Consider the following 15,147-nt stretch of genomic DNA (forward strand, 5'->3'; position numbering starts at 1 on the left):
CCCCAAGCCTGTCACCTCCCGGGCACTTGCCCGCTGCCTGGACTTCCATCCTTCTCTGGGGTCCTACCCTGTTCCCGGTCTGGGGTTCTGCTCTAACCTGTGCTTTAATCTCCTGCCCCACCAGGGTCCGGGTTCGCTACCAGAAGCGACAGAAACTGCAGTTTGAAACGAAGCTGGGCATGAACTCCCCCTTCTGAGCCATCGGCCACAGTGCCCATAGTTGCCCTGGTCCTGGGGCTAAAGCCAGACCAGTTTCTGAGTCTGGGGAGTTGGTATCGCGAAGGTTTCAGGGTTTCCTCTTGCGCCCCATGGCACTGGAGGCCCAGCTCTGTGTCAGACCCAGCTGTCATCCTGCCCCCTCCCCGGGGCTTAACCGTGGAGGAGCTGGTGAGCCATGGCCTCGGCATCAGGCCAGTCTGGTCTTGAATGTATGACCTAGTGCACTTAGTAGAGGGGCCCTTAGCCCCCTCCACCTGTGGGCTGCCCCCCTCTTTAGGGGCTCTTAACCCAGGGCCCTCTGCTCTGGGGTCTCCGGGCAGAGCCGTGAACTGTGGGGCCAGGACCTCAGTGGTAGCAGCCGTGGGAGGTCCAGACAGGCCACTGTCGAAGGCAGCGGTGGTGGTGTATCCTCCCTGCACCCCAGCCTGTCTTCCTGGGGCAGGAGCCTGGACGTGGTTGAGTGTTTCCCCTCCCTCCTTCTACGGGGGAGCCTCACGCTCAGACCTGAAGATGAAGAGCCCGCCCCCCCGCCCCCGCCCCCACCTGGCCCTGGCCCCTCTTCCTGTGCTGCCTTCAAGCTGGCCTCGAGCGTCAGTCTTGGGGATGTGACCCAGGGCTCCTTTTAGCCCCCTGCCGTAGTTCTCGTGTGAGAATGTTTTTACTGGTGTATATTTTTTACTGGAAATGAGCCTTTTAGGAATGAATGTAGACTGGTTTGTATTAAAACTTGTAAATTGCCTAAGAAAAATCTGTGGCTGGTCCATGAGGCAGCCACTAAGGGGCCCGCCCAAGACTTTGGCTGGTGAGGGAGCCCCGAAAGCGAGGGGAGGGCCCGAGCCTTCCTCCTTCCACACTGGCAAGAGCCCTCAGGTCTGGCTCAGGTGAGAACCCTGGGCTCGGAGGTCCACGGCACAGATCCAAACACACAGCCCGATCACGTGGAATGACACTTTCATTGGTGTTAGTTGGGAGAAGAGGTTAATGGTTACAGAGCCGGGGCCTGGGCCAACCAGATCAGGCTTCCGGCCCCGAGGTGGGCAGTGGGCACTCTTGCTGTGGTTCGAAGCCCCTTCCCTTGTGTCCTCTCAGGTGGTTATAGATAGAATAAATTCCATTTAAAATATATGCATTTCTCTCTGCTTAAAAAATAACATTTACAGTTGAAAAAGTTTGGACTTTGGGCATCTGTCAATCCCACTGCCCCCATGCCCGCCAGCTTTTCCTCACTGAGGGCAGGCAGCAGCAGGAGCAGGGGCTGGCCTTGGCCTGGGCACCGCCACTGCCGCTGACAGCAAGCCCCTGGCTGCCTATTTCCATGTCCTGTGTATACCTGTGGGAACTGGGTCAGACACACAGCTTTCTCCAGCCTTTTAGAGTGCCAGGACAGCACGGCACAGCAGGCGTCAGTAGGTCCTCGGCACAGACACTTGAGACATTGGAGGTGGTAGGAGGGCGGAGGAAGCTCTTACCAGGGTCCCTGTCCACGGGGGCAGGGCTGTCTGGCCAGATGACACAGCGGGAGGGAGCCCTGCTGACACGTGAGGTTCTGACAGGTCCCCTCAGCCTGTCATGAAGACCGCCCCCTAGAGCTGCAGTGCTGAAGGTCGCTGGCTTGGAGCAGCAGGGGGGACCCTGCTGGGGGCAAAGGCAACAGACGCTGCACCGCTGACGGCTGCCAGAAAGTCTCAATCAAGCATGGCATCCAGCTGGTCAGCCAGGGCATCAAACATGGTGCTGATGTCATCCAGAATGTGCTTGGTGGAGGTGCCGGGAGGGCTGCAGCGGGGGAAGGACTGGGTCAGATCAGAATGCACCCTGCTGGCCCTGGGCGGGCAAGGGGCTGTTCCTGAACACCTGGCTGGTGCCAAGCACTTTGTGTGCCCCTTGCTTCTCCCAGCCTGCTGAGGCAGCAGGCGCTAGTGTCCATTTAGTGAGAGCTCCGGGGCCCAGGAGGAAGTGCTGTGCTCAAGCTCGCGTGCCTCTAAGCGATGGCCCCCAGGATTCCCCCCAGGTCACATCTGGGGAACTTAAGAACCAGGGCTCCTCCTGTTTTAATAGGGGTCGCCCGGGCCTAAGGATCTGTCTGGGACCACGCCCCCTCCCACATTCCCAGGACCCCGGGGAAGAGGATTCAGGGGGAGCTGTTCCTTCCCTGCAGCCTTCTCTCCCTCCCGGCCCACCGGGCACCCAGCACCCCTCACCCTTCTCGTTCCTCTGTGCCAATGCTCTTCTCTGCGGCCCTTAATGCAGCCGCCAGGGATGAGCTGGTCTGTTCCAGTCTCTGATGGGCCCGGCCAGAGCCCACGGCTCCAGTGTTCTCTGGCCTTGGAGGGGGCACGGGGCGGGGGCCAAGCCGAGGAGCCAGCTTAGGACCAGAAAATGCCAGCTGGGTGCAGGCCACAGACACAGGCTTGGGGGCTGTTCCTGCAGAGACAAAAAGGTTGGCCGTGACTTGGCTGGGCTTGACACAACCCTTGCAAACACTGCCTCCTCCCGCAGACCCTGCCTCGTACCTGCACCCGGCACCTTGATGAGGGCAGCGGGGGAAGCTGGTGGCTCGGTCTCCCCAGGCCGCCAACTGCCCGCCGAGTTCTCCAGAGCAGGCCCAGAGCAGGGGGGAGCAGGGGGCTGGGCTGGGGAGCCGGAAGAAAGAGGGGCTGGAGCTCCCTGAGTTGGAAGGCTGCTAGGGTCAGGCCGGGGAGGGCTGGGAGAAGCTGAGGAGGGGGCCTCGCCGGGGGTCTGGGAGGGCAGGGGGGCAGCGGGGCTGGGCGTGGCACTGGCCACTCCGAAGGCCAGAAGTGCCGTCTGCAGCGGCTCTCTCTCCCGGCATTTGGGCCTCCGCTTAACAGTGTCTGATTCTGTGAGGTTGAAATCGAGGCCAGCGGGCACAGGCGTCTCCCGGGGTGGGGGGCCAGCTGGCTTCGGCCGCTGTTTGATAGTCAGGTTCCCCTCCTCGGCAAACGGGAGCCCTTCTCCTGAGCTGCCCCGAGATGGGGGCGTCCCCTCAGGTCCTGGCTCCTCCTCCTCTGTGTCCGACACGGGGCCAGCTGGGGCAAGTGGGCCGGGGGGCTCTGATGGGCCAGTTGGTTCACTTAGTGTTCGCCTTCGGGGCACAGAGGCCCCCTCCTTGGGCCCCGGGCTTCCGTCTAGTGGAGGCGGCTCCGTGGTGGGGCCAGAGACAGAGCTGAGGCGTTTAGGGGGTGGGGGTGGGGGGCCTTTGCGTCGGGCACGAAGGGCAAAGGACTGGCTGCGGGGGGCCCCTCGAGCTGGAGTCGGGCTAGGGCTGGTCCGAGCTAGGGCACTGCGTCCCGGTCGCCGAGTGAGGGTGGCGTAGCTCCCCAAGGCACTGCCCACTGGCCCTTCAGCCTCTCCCTCTGCTTCCCCCTCGGTGGGGCCGGGGCGGCTTAGGCTATGGGACCGGCGCTTGGGCCGAGGTGGGTCTGGAGGAGTGGCGGGGGGACCAGCCAAGTAGGAGAAGGCACGAGGTGCACCAGGAGGTGGCCCCGGGGCTGGGCTGGAGGGTGAGCCCTGGGGATACATAAAAACATAAGGCGGGGGGCCTTGACCAGGAAGTGGGGAACAAAGCTTCGGGGGCCGCTCTGTGCCCTCTGGAAGGTTCCTCTCCTGTGGGGTGCTCGGGTCTCCACCACTGGGCTGGGGGGCCGGCTGTTCCTGGGAGTGACCGGACCCTCGTGAGCGTGCTCCAATGCTCTCCTGGCTGGGAGAGCGGGCAGGGGGCAGGGGGAGGGGCTCGGGGCCACCCCCAGCCATGGCTGCCTGTAGCTCTGGGCTCAGCTCACTGCCCTGAAAGGTGAGGAGGCGTGGGCCAGCTGCAGCCGGACCGTCCCCGTTCTCCAGCCCCTCAATGGCCATCAGCTCCGGGCCTCTGGCTAGACGGCGGCCACCTTCAGCTGGGGCCTCCCCCTGCAGTAGGCCCCGCCGAAGCTCGGCCAGCCGTTTCACTCCCAGCATAAGCTTCTTCTGATGACCTGAGAGGGGACGGGTAGAGGCAACAGGGTTAGTGGGGGCTACAAAGGGTCACCTTGGTCCCCCTGGGATCCCATTCTCCCTTCTGGGCCTGACCCCTGAAATCTTTTTAGAGACCCTGGGAGGCACGTGGGGGCCCGGCCACAAGGCCCCAGGGCAGTCCTCACCGAGCTTGTTGACCCCGATCTCTTGCAGCTCCTCCCAGGTGAGGTCGGCCACCAGCCCCATGGAGTCGTAGCCACTGCTCACCAGCTGCTTGTGGTACTGCGGCAGCCCCAGCGCGCACAGCCACTCCAGCAGGTCCGCCTGGAAAAGGACCCCAGTGGAGCCGGGTCCCCAGCCAGCCTCAGCCCCCAAGCCAGGAAGGGCCCACACAGCCATGGCTGAAGGTGGGTGCCGGCACCAGCCACCTGCTTACCGGGATGTAGTTGGGCAGCCACTCGGCGATGCTGAGCTGAGCAATCTCCGAGGCGATCTTCTTCCTGTGCCCAGGCTTGGTGACCCCGATGGCCGTCAGGTCCTGCCACACAGACTCGTGCCGTTAGGCCCCCGCCGGTACCCACTGGGCCCTCTGCTGCCTTCCTGCTGTGGCACCTACCTCAGGCGTCATACGGCTGATGGTTGGCACGTCGTAGCCGGCCTGCAGGAAGTGGGCGGTGTAGCCTTCCAGCTGGAACTCACTCAGCCAGTTATGAATGGCCTGCGCATCCTGTGGCGGGCGGGCAGAGAGTGAAGTTAACAGAGCGGGGTCTATGGAGGAAGAGCCGAGGCTGGGGCCCAGCCATCAACCCCAGCCTCCCCTCGGGGCCCAGCCAGAGCAGGGACTTGAGTCCATACTGAGGCCCATCCCACGCCGGGCCCACAGCCCACTTCTCATGCGGGGGTGGTGGTGGTGGGGGGGGGGAGGGTGTCACACCTTCCCCTCCAGCAGCTGCTCCGGCCTCACGTCCTGGGTGAAAAGCTGTTCCCCAGAGTGGTAGTTGACCAGAGGGCGGTGACTCAGGTTGTCTTCAAGAGGGAAAGAAATGGAATCAGGGGTGGCAGGATGGAGGAGTGCCCGCCCGGGTACCATTTACCCTTCCTACCTGCCAGGGACGGGGGGTGCAGTCCTGGCAACACCTGGTCCTCTCCGGGGGAAGGCAGTGGCTAGAGACAGGACAGGAGCTACTCAGCACGTCGGGGAGCTGACAGCGGGGCGGAGGGCTCTGTCCTAGCCCCAAAGCCCCCTCCCTCCTACCTGAGCATTCTCAATAAGAAGGCCGGTGCCGTGGCCGTTGGTGCCCTCGGAACTCTGCCCGCTGCCGGCACTGCGGATGCTGCCCACGCTGCCCTCGCTGCCCACGCTATTCCTGTCACCTGCTGCAGGGGCACAGGCAAAGGGGTTAGAGCCCCAGTTGGCCTCACCAACAGCTGACTGGCAGCTTGCCAAGACCAGACACCCACCCCAGTGCCCAGCATTGCCCTCTGGGAGGATGTACCTGGGCTATCTGGGCTGAGGCCCACCCGAGGGAGCTGGCCATAGGTCAGAGAGTGCAGGGGGTCATCGGCAGGGGGCTGCTGTGTCCGAGAGAAGCCTGGGCGGAGGGGGGTGGGCACCGATGGGAGGCGGGGCGCGAGGATGCCCACTCGCTTGCTGACCACCTCCACGATGCCTGGGGGGAAGTAGCCCACACGGTCCGTGCCCCTCTGGCTCTCATGGATGTGGCCCTTCCAGCGGCCGTCGGGATGTTGCTCAAGCACCTGAGGCAGATGGGGCATGGGGGGGTGACGGCATCGATCACTTCCTGCACCAAGCAAAGGCAGGCAGCCAGCCCTATAGCCATGGTCCAGCTTTTCCTTTCCCCGCAAGGAGCTGATGCCCAAGTGCACCCACAGTTCTGCCCTTCCTGCCAGCATCCGGCCCAATCCACCTGTACCGGGGCCTCACCGTGATGACATCCCCTGCCCGGACATTGAGAGCAGTGGGATCGTGGAGGTTCCAGAAGTCCTTGAGTGCTCGGACCTTCAGGATCCCCGAGGCCTCTGAGAGAAGATACAGGGCTGGCATCATCTGAGGGTCCTTAGGGTGTCTTCCCACCCCTCCTGTCCCTTTCACGACCCTCCCCCGGGTTCCCGTTACAGCAGTCCCCTGACCAGCCCTAGGTTTGGGGGTGTGGCATCTTGCTCCTGGGACACTGCTCCTGCTCCACTTCCTCGTACCCACTGGAGTGGCTCTGGCCACCCCCTCCCCCAACCCTGGGCTGGGTCTCCCCTCACACACACTCACCACGCAGCAGCTGCTTGATTTCTCGGCTGGCCTGGGAGGTGGTGAACTGATTCACAATGTCCAGTGCCGTCTGGTTATACGTGTTCCGAATGTTCACATCCACCCCGCCCTGGGTGCACAGTGTGAGCACACACTAAGAGCTTCACTGACCACCTCCCCCAGTCCTCGTGACTACCCAGGAGGCGAACGGTACCCACTACTTTGGAATTTTACAGACGAAGAAACGGAAGCTCAGAGATAGGATCAAGGACGAACTCAAGGTCATTCAGCTAGTGACAGGCAGAAGTGGGGCTTGAACCAGGTCTGTCTGCTTTCCAGTCACAAGGCCACTGCTTACCCAAACACCACCTTGTGGGTGGAGACCCCCTCCCGCGTGCGGGCTGCCTGGGCGCCCACACTTACCTCCAGGAGCAGCCGGACTACCTCGGTCTTGCCATACAGCGCAGCCTCGTGGAGTGCGGTGCCCGTCTTGGTCTGGCGGTTGATCTCGATCCCAGCTCTCAGGAGCTGCCTGTGGCGTAGGGGGGGTGGTGAGTCACGGGGGTGGTGGGGGCAGGGGAGGAAGCAGACTGCCCCTGGCTGGGAGAGTGATCCAGAGCGAGAGTGAAGAGGGCGGCAGGGCACCGAGGGGACATCACCCATTCCACAGGAAAGGGATGAGGAAGTGGGGGTGGGGGGCGGTGGGTACCTGATGACCTCCCGGTGGCCGTTCTTGGCAGCCAAGTGCAGGGGCGTGGTGTAGTTGGGGTCACACGGGTCCTTGGCCTCACCCTCCAGCAGCGCCACACACAAGTGACTGTTCAGTAGTAGCTGGGCCACCTGCAGCAACCAGCACCCAGGTTGGGCTTCCTCCTGAGACCCCACAGATGCCCACGCCCTGGCACCCTAAGGGCTACAGGCCTCACCTTAAGTCGCCCAAACTCGCAAGCCAGATCCAGGGGCGTCTTCTTTGCCTTGTTGACCAGGCAAGGGTTGGACTGATGCTGGAGGAGCATTTCTGACTGGGGTGTAGGGAGCGGAGTGAGGCGTCGGGCCTGGCCAGCGCCCCCCACCCCCACGCCCCGGCCCCAGCGCCCCTGCAGGCAAACAGGCTCTCATACCACTTCATAGTGTCCGTACTGGGCAGCCAGATGCAGCGGGATCTGCCCGTCCAGCGAGGCGGCGTTCACGGCCGCGGAGGCCCGCAGCAGCAGCCTCACGGGCTCCAGCCGGCCTTGCCAGGCTGCGTAGTGCAGTGGGCGCATGCCTGCAAGGAGGGAAGGCGGATCGGGGGAGGTCCTGGGATGTGGTGGGGTCAGGGGAGGGAACTGAGCAGACTGGAGAGCCACCCTAGCTGCAGGGGGAGACGGACCCAAGGGCGGGATGCTGGTCTGGTCAGGGAAGTGTCTGGTTGTACGGGGCTGAAGTCAGAATCCCACCTTGCCCACCATGGGTGATTCCTCACGACAGGAAGGTAACCTCAGCCTCCTCATCTGGAGAATGGGGTGTTAGTACCACCCACGACCCCAGAAGGCTGTGAAGATTAAAGAGGTCAAGCATCTGCAGGCCAGAGAAGCTGTGCCAACACGTATTAGCATTGCTAGAGCGTAGCAGGAGCGAACTCTGAGCACAGGGTCTGGCTAGGGGACACACCGGGGTCTCACCATTGCTGTCTTTGATGTCAACGGTGGCCTGAGCCTCCAGTAGCAAGGCTATGAGCTCCAGGCTGCCCCCCAAGGCGGCATGATGGAGGGCAGAGAATCTGGTGTGGTGGGTGGGACACAGGGCAGGGGTGTTAGCGAGCGGTGCCCCACCCCCCAAATCCTGGTCTTCCACACCAGACTCATCCTGGAGGCTGGCAGGGATGAGTTACTTGCCCACTGTGCCCCCGCTCCCCCACCCTGCCAGCCCTGCCGTGGGAGCGCAGAGCAGCGGGCTACAGCATGAAAGGGCTCAGTGTCTGGGCTGAGAGGCCTGTTTGTCTGGCCTCCCCCCCCAGCCAGCCCAGGGGAGGGGGCCGTGGGAGCAGGAGCCCGAGGGCTCCTACCCTCTGGGGAGAAAAAGGGGGCCTAGCAGGAATCTGACCCAGGAGGCCCCTCAGAGAGGCACCAGGGCTCCCTCCCCTCACTCAAGGATAGCCCCACAGGCAGGAGGGTGGGCAGGAACCAAAGCTCTCAGCAAACACCATTCAAGGGCCAAGTTTGAGAGGGGAAGGGATTCTAGGGCCCAGGGCTTTCCCTTTACCCCTCCCCCACCCCCACAGCTCTCGAGGGGGACAGGGGCTCACACTCACCCATCAGCATCCTGGTAGTTGACGTTGAGTCTCTTCGTGGAGCCGAGGAGCTCTGGGGGATCAGAGCAGAAGGCATCAGGACACGTTAGAATGATCCGCCCTTACCTGCATCCTAACCAGCGCTCCCACCCCACCCTGCTCCCTAATCCAGCTGACCTCTTGGTGTGCAAGAAAGCACCTGCCCCATGGCCCTTCTGTGATCCTGTCCCTGTGGTTCCCCACCCGGCCGGCCAGCCCATCAGCTTGAGGGCACCCAGTGCAGGGAGCTGCTGCAGCAGTGGCCTGGCTTCCCTGGGCCCCCAGCCCAGCTTGTTTATAGAGCCAAAGGGGGCGGGAAAGGGGGGGGACTGGCATGCCGTGCCCTCAATGGACAGGCCCACGAATGCATGGTTAGCATTCCTGCCTGAAAGGGCCAAGGAGTGTCTCATTGTCCCACTGGGCCGAGGGGGGCTGCGAGAGAAAGGAGAGGGGCACTAGATGCTGGAGGGTTGCGGGGCAGATGCCAGGAGTGGGCCCAAGCCCGGGGACATCCCTGAGTGGAACGTGGTGAAGAAGGTGGCATCAGACAGAACCTGCACTGTGCCCAGCTCTGCCATGTACCGGCTGTGAGATCCTGAGCAAGTCACTTAACCTGTCGGGCTTAGTGCCCTCATCTGTAAAATGGGCCAATCACAGAACCGGCTCACCAGGGTTGTGAGGATAATGCCTGACCCTCGTCTGCACGCCAAAGATGGGCGCCGCTGCCCTTTAGGGCTCCTTACACGTTAGCCATCATGGCCCACATGCCGTCCTTCAGCAAAACTGGTACAGTCCCCCCACTGGCTCCTGTCAGGGAGATAACTGCTGATTCTGCACCCACAGGCTCCCCAGCAGAGATGTCCACGCCCCGGGCACAGGGCTCTCTACGGGGTGGTGGCCAGAGGAGCCAGGGGCACGGGCAGGCCGCTGGTTCATCCCTGTCAGGAATGGTGACAGGATTCAGGCAGGTGTGCTCCAGGCAGGGGCCAGGACACAGGAGGGGGCGGTCCTTGAGGGGGAAGGGGAATGTCTGTCACAGGCGGGCCCCTGCCTCCTGCTGGAACCCACCCTTGCTGGGAAGGAGGAGGCCTGGCTCAACCCAGGCTGGGCAGGGTGCCAAGCATGCTGGTCCAGGCCTGCCCTCCAGGCCCTGGTGGGCCCCTGAATACCCCAGCAAGACAGGGCTTCATTCCAACAGGGAGGGATCGACGCGATAGTGAGGAGCATGGGATGGGGAGAGAGGGGACAGCTACGTTTAGGGCCGAGCCGAATTAAGCTATGTACTACGCAGAAAAGGTAAATACAGAGCTGGGCAGTGACAGAAGGGGAGAAAGGGTGGGGCTGCTGGAAAGAAACATAGGCCTCCCAGCCTTCCTCGAGGCCCCTTGGAAAGCCCTTGTCACACAGAACCATTCAGGGCAATGGAAAGGAAAGGGGCTTTAGAAGCAGGAAGTGTGTGGTCCAAAGTCTCCCCCTTACTGGCTGCACGACCTTGGCCAGCCAGGGTACCTCTCCGAGCTTTGGTGAAGACAACGAGGTCAGCGGGGAGGACACACAAAAAGTCCCTCCACCTGCTGCCAGCCTGGAGAGTCCGGAATGGGGCGGCTCAGTGGTGAGATACAGCCCCTCCGGGGAGTGGCAGGACAATGTGACAGGAGGGACAGGAACAGGGGCAGGGGCAGGCTGGGTGGCTCTGTTCTTTCCAGAACAATGGCCGGAAAGGCGGTGGGGGAGAGGCTCAGAGTGACTGGGCTTGGGACCTTGGCTGGAGGGCGGAGGGTCCTGGTTCCTGGCAGTGGCTCCAGGCACTTCCCCTGCATCACAATCTTCTTCCCCGGCCTGGCTCTGGGGGTAGAAGGGTCACTCCTGATTTAGGCTCAGCCAGAGGATGTGAGCTCACTGGGCCACCCTCAGCCCACCCCATTTCCTCTGGCCAGAGAAGGAGACAGCTCAGAAAAGGGAGCAGGGGAGGGAGAGAGGGCAGGGGTGAGGCCAGGGCAGCTGCTCCTCTCTCCTCCCAGCCACCTGCTCCTTTAAGAGGACCTGGGAGGGCAGGGAATGCCAAACCACCAGTGACCAGATATCAAATGGAGGAGGCTGAGGGAGCACCTCTCTTTGGCCAGCCAGAAGGTTCTAGCCATCCACCAGAAGGATAAAGGGGAACCCTGGCACCTCCCTTTCCATCAGTTTCCTCTGCCTCACTGTGATATGGAGTAGGAGTTCCCAGCCTCCCTTCTGAGAACTGTTTTAGAGTCACCTGGAGACCGTTTTGATTTGCAGAGTCACAGAGCTCTAGGATGATTCTAACTCTGAGGAAGAACAGGGAGTTGGCACTTTCAGAAAAACCACTAGGTAATTCTGACGGGCAGCTGAGTGCAGGAGCGAGGAGGGAGGACAGGGACCCTGATCTGCCACATAATGTCTGTGTGACCTTGGGCAAATCACTGAACCTCTCTGAGTGTCAGTTTCCTTATCTGTAAGGTAGATGTAGAAATACCCATCTCACAGGGAATTGAGGGATTATAACATCTCATAAACTGTGGGGTCTGCAAACATCACCTTGTGATCTCCTTTTTGCACCAGATTTCCTAGCTTCTCAGAGGACTGGGAGGGGAGGCTCAGTGCCAGGGCCTCACAAGGAGGCCCAGGACTCTGTCACTCTGTGGCCATGCCTACATTCTGTACAAGTCTCCTTGGGGGCTGAGAGAAGGGATCTCTTCCCCCATTGGCATTTTCCCTGGGGCGGGGCACCTTCCCAGGGCCTAGGAGTCTGGCTGTGAGGTTCCCGCCACCAGCCTCCAGACCCCACCCACTTGCCCTCCCGAGGGCCTCACTTTGAGGCCCCAGAGCTGTGAGGCCAGCAGCAGCTCAACCAAGGCCCTACTGGGCAGGTCGCCAAAAACAACACAGAGGTGAGGGGAGGAGGGGGAGTGGTTCCCACTCTTGGGCCTCCAGGGCCCTCCCAGGACCTCCTTAGCACCTTCCTTCCATCTGCTCAACCTGCATCTACTTCCCCAGGGCACAGAGACCACTCGCTGCCAGCGCCCCCCACCCCAGCCACTATTCCCATCTCCCCATACCTTGGGTCTCCTGCCCTAGTGTGCAAGTGGGTGCACATACACGTGTACAACTCCCAGGCCCTTCAAATTCATCCTTCTGGCACCCCAAACTCCCAGGTGTGGGTGAGGATAATTATATGTCTTCACATAGTCTGGGGGGCCCCTTCCTGTGCTTGGGGCTATAGCCCCGGCACTCTGAAGGAACCTTCCCACACCCAGCCCCAGTCTGGTGGCAGGGGCTACCTCCTGCCCCTGCTGGTCTAGGAACACAGAACGAGTCCAGTGTCCTCCTGGGGCTGCGCAGAGAGCTCGCCCTGAAGTCCAGAGGTCCACTCTCCTTGGAGGAGTGGGGTGGGGAGGGGTCTCACCACAGAGGTACCCAAGAGATGGGGCTCAGGTGTGGCCACCCATGCATAGAGCCCCTGTAACCCCGTCAAGACTAGAGACCCAGGCTTTGGAGAAACCTCTAGAAAGTTAGCTTTGGCCACACACACACCCCAGGGGATACAGACAGATAAGTCCAGGGAAAGGGGCTTTAGCAAGAGCTGAGATAGTGGTGAACCTTGTTTTAAAGCAGTAGAGATCTCTTTTTAAAAGCTATCTTACAGGCATCCCCACTATGCTGACATAAATGCAGAGATGCAGTTGCTGAATTGGGGGATGGGGCTGAAGCTCTAGCTATTCAGTCTTTCCCAACCCACTGCCAGAAATCTCGTGGCTCCTCTTCAGAAAAACCACCTGCTAAAGGCAACTCCATGAGGGCAGGAATTTTGGTCTGTTTCATACACTGCTGCAGCCCGGTGTGCCTAGAACAGAGCCTGGCACACTGTAGGCACTCAAAAAACCCTTGAATGAATGTATTTCAACCCTTTTACTTTACAGGTGAGAAAACCGAGGCCCAGAGAAGTTAAGTGATTTGCCTAAGGTTACACAGCCAGGGGTGACTCAACTTCCTCTCTGGCTCTCTCACAGAGGCATTCCTTATACAGAATAAGACGGTCCTCCTACTCAAGTCCCCAGATCACAGTGATCCCCAAGCCTCTCTCTGAGCACACAGGGGAGGGTCTCAGCTAGACAGTCACCCCCCCCACCCCCAAGCACTCACTTGTTTTTGCAGCCTTGACTTTAGCCACCAGTTTCTGCACACCAGTCACATCTCCATTCTTGACAGCGAGGATCAGGTCCTGTTCACGACCCATTCTGGTCCCTGGGCTGGGATCTGGGATCAGGAGTCCGGGGCAGAGGCAGGAAAACTTTAGGTCTAAGCCAAGGTCTCAGGGTACCATGCTTTGGCCCTTTGGAGGGCCAGGTGTCCTGGGGGAGTGTGTCTGGTGTCCCAGGCAGTGGGCTTCTTGTTAGGCACTGATGGGTACTCCCTCAAGGTGTTTCGTGAGCTGCCACCACAAGCAGGAAAACCGATCTCTGAGGGGGTGGAGGCTGCGTGGAAATCTGGACAGATATCTGCTTGCAGCGTCTGACGGCCCAGGGATGGGTTGGGGCTGGGCACGCCGATCTTCCCAGTGTGGCTCAGGAGCACCGGCGCCCACCCAGAGAGCAGCCAGCATTCCCTCGGGCCTCGGGCAGCAGCAGTGGACAAATCTCAAGGGTCTGGAAAAGGTGCAGTGCCTCTGCTGAAGGCGGGCCAGGCCTGCAACGGTCCCAGAAGTGGGGCTCAGAAGAAGAGGAAGACAGGGCTTCCAGGGAGCCCCCAAGCCCCCCCTAGCTGCCCTTTTGAGTCAAGGAAGGGCCAAGCCACTCAAAGCGGGGAGACAGCTGCCAGGCATGAGAGCAGTATTTGGGGGAAGGAGGTGACTTTCTGGGAGGGGGAGGCTGAGTCACTGAGGCCCCAGGGCACCTGGCAGCACCTCAACCTGGGGGCAGGAGGGGCCCTGGCAGCACGACACACTCGGGCAGGCTGGGCCAGCAGCCTGTTCTCCACAGCCTGGGGCTCTGACACCCACAGACAACTGGTGGGCCAGGAGGTGGAGCCTGGAAGGGTCAGGCACAGGCAGGCGTGCAGGGGTCACTCCCTGTGGAAGGTGCCTGCCCCCAGACTCCTCCCAACCGAAGCTTTACAATAATAGCTGGATGCCCTAGACCCAGGCTCTTTATGAATTCAAAGGGTGGGGTGGAGAGCTTATAGCTCCCCATTTCTGGCCGGGGTCGGCCTGCTGGACAGGGAGGCTTTACAGCACCTGTTGCTGACCCATCCTCAACCCTCGCACGGGATGAGGAAGCAGCTGGGCAGAGAACAGAGACAAGAGCTGGGGTACTGTTTGCAAATGGGGCTGCCTGGCCCCCCAAGCCTGAACCTGAGGCCCGGAGCTCCGAATTCGCTGCAGAAAAGCTTACGTCAGTTTTCGGTGGCCAGGAATTTGTTGCCCAAGTCCTGTGGCATGAGACCCGCGCAGGCCTGGGGCCCTAGCTGGGGTCTTCTTACTCCCAGAACGTCCCAAGCCCAACCCAGATGGCACTCCTGCTCTTGCCCGCAGCCGACATGGGAGGAGGGCGCCCCTGGTAGAGCTTGGGGTCGGGCTGGCTCCCCCGCCCCCCGGAATGCCAGTTCAGCGCCGCGCAACCCCCCAACCCAGCCCAAGCCAGGCCGACCCGGGGAACAAAGCGGCGGGAGCGACCGGGAGAGCCAAGCGCCGAAGGGATTGATGCATGAGGACGGAACACGGGCGCGAGGAGAACGGAAGGAGCAGAGAGACGAAGGCGCCCGCCGATCGCGAAAGAAAAGTTAGTTTGCGCCCGCCCTCAAAGGTGCTGACCACCAGCGCAGGCCCCGCAGTCTCACCTCTCCCAGCTGCCCCGCCGGGGGTCCGGCTGGCCTGGCTCAGTCCCTGGCACTCTGGACCGTGGCTCCCACTGCCCCCCTTAGCCCCTTTCTCCTCCTTCTCCTCCTTTTCCAAGGCCGGCTCGGCGCCTCCCGCAGGAAATCCCGCCCCTCCCCCCTCCCTCCCGCCGGATCGGGAGCAGAGGGACCGTCCCGGCCGCGCAGTCGGACTGTCAGTCAGAGCCTGCGGCCCCGCCCCCATCCGTGCCCCGCCCCGCCCCCAATAGCTTTCGTCCGCCCTGGGCACGCTGGCCCGGTCAGCGCATGCGCCCAGGTGAACGGGCCGGGGAGGGGTGAGAATGCGCGCCGCGGTGTCCCTGTTGCGGAGCCGCTGCCACCTGGGGCCCTAGAGTTCAGACCTAAGGGCGAGATGCCCTGCTTATGACTGGGTGGCAGAGAAGACGTTATGTGAAGGGGTCTAGAAACCGAGATGTGGGGACCCCACTTGGGAAGCCCCCTTCCTTTTCGCCCTTCGCCCCTACTGGGACTC

General features: G+C 61.8%; 2 protein-coding genes across 16 annotated transcripts in view; one reads left to right on the forward strand and one right to left on the reverse strand.

Moving 5' to 3' along the window:
* The window catches only part of TMEM94 (transmembrane protein 94), a 33,572-nt gene extending 32,228 nt beyond the window's left edge, over positions 1-1,344 (forward strand). For all 12 annotated transcript variants that reach the window (XM_042966883.1, XM_042966882.1, XM_042966884.1 and 9 more), the window contains one exon: positions 125-1,344. In XM_042966883.1, coding sequence (XP_042822817.1) covers positions 125-197 — 73 coding nt within the window. In that variant the 3' untranslated portion in view covers positions 198-1,344. The remainder of the gene's footprint in view (positions 1-124) is intronic.
* On the reverse strand, positions 1,154-14,704 carry CASKIN2 (CASK interacting protein 2). 4 transcript variants are annotated; one of them, XM_042966895.1, is made up of 20 exons: positions 14,619-14,704; positions 12,927-13,040; positions 8,745-8,796; positions 8,116-8,213; positions 7,573-7,718; positions 7,378-7,473; positions 7,161-7,291; positions 6,875-6,983; positions 6,473-6,581; positions 6,134-6,228; positions 5,685-5,946; positions 5,444-5,565; positions 5,292-5,352; positions 5,123-5,214; positions 4,805-4,915; positions 4,625-4,726; positions 4,374-4,512; positions 2,733-4,208; positions 2,421-2,643; positions 1,154-1,995 (listed from the first exon to the last, which is right to left on the reverse strand). In XM_042966895.1, the coding sequence occupies exons 2-20, from the start codon at positions 13,018-13,020 to the stop codon at positions 1,905-1,907; spliced, it is 3,609 nt and encodes a 1,202-aa protein (XP_042822829.1). In that variant the 5' UTR covers positions 13,021-13,040; positions 14,619-14,704; the 3' UTR covers positions 1,154-1,904. The 4 variants fall into 4 exon arrangements, with proteins under 4 accessions (XP_042822829.1, XP_042822828.1, XP_042822830.1 ...); XM_042966894.1 differs by having other exon boundaries at positions 12,927-13,469; XM_042966896.1 differs by lacking the exons at positions 8,116-8,213; positions 12,927-13,040; positions 14,619-14,704 and having other exon boundaries at positions 8,745-8,774.
* Between the last annotated feature and the right edge of the window lie 443 nt (positions 14,705-15,147).

Source organism: Panthera tigris, chromosome E1 (genome assembly GCF_018350195.1).
Source record: "Panthera tigris isolate Pti1 chromosome E1, P.tigris_Pti1_mat1.1, whole genome shotgun sequence".
NCBI lineage: Eukaryota > Metazoa > Chordata > Mammalia > Carnivora > Felidae > Panthera > Panthera tigris.

What these genes read in the sequence shown, in the direction of transcription:
- CASKIN2 (XM_042966895.1), bottom strand. Translation starts at nt 13,020, where the DNA reads ATGGGTCGTGAACAGGACCTGATCCTCGCTGTCAAGAATGGAGATGTG. An exon ending in GCGAGTTTGGGCGACTTAAG is followed by an intron (nt 7,292 to 7,377) that starts GTGAGGCCTGTA and finishes TGGTTGCTGCAG; the next exon opens with GTGGCCCAGCTACTACTGAA. An exon ending in TCAGCCGTATGACGCCTGAG is followed by an intron (nt 4,727 to 4,804) that starts GTAGGTGCCACA and finishes TCTGTGTGGCAG; the next exon opens with GACCTGACGGCCATCGGGGT.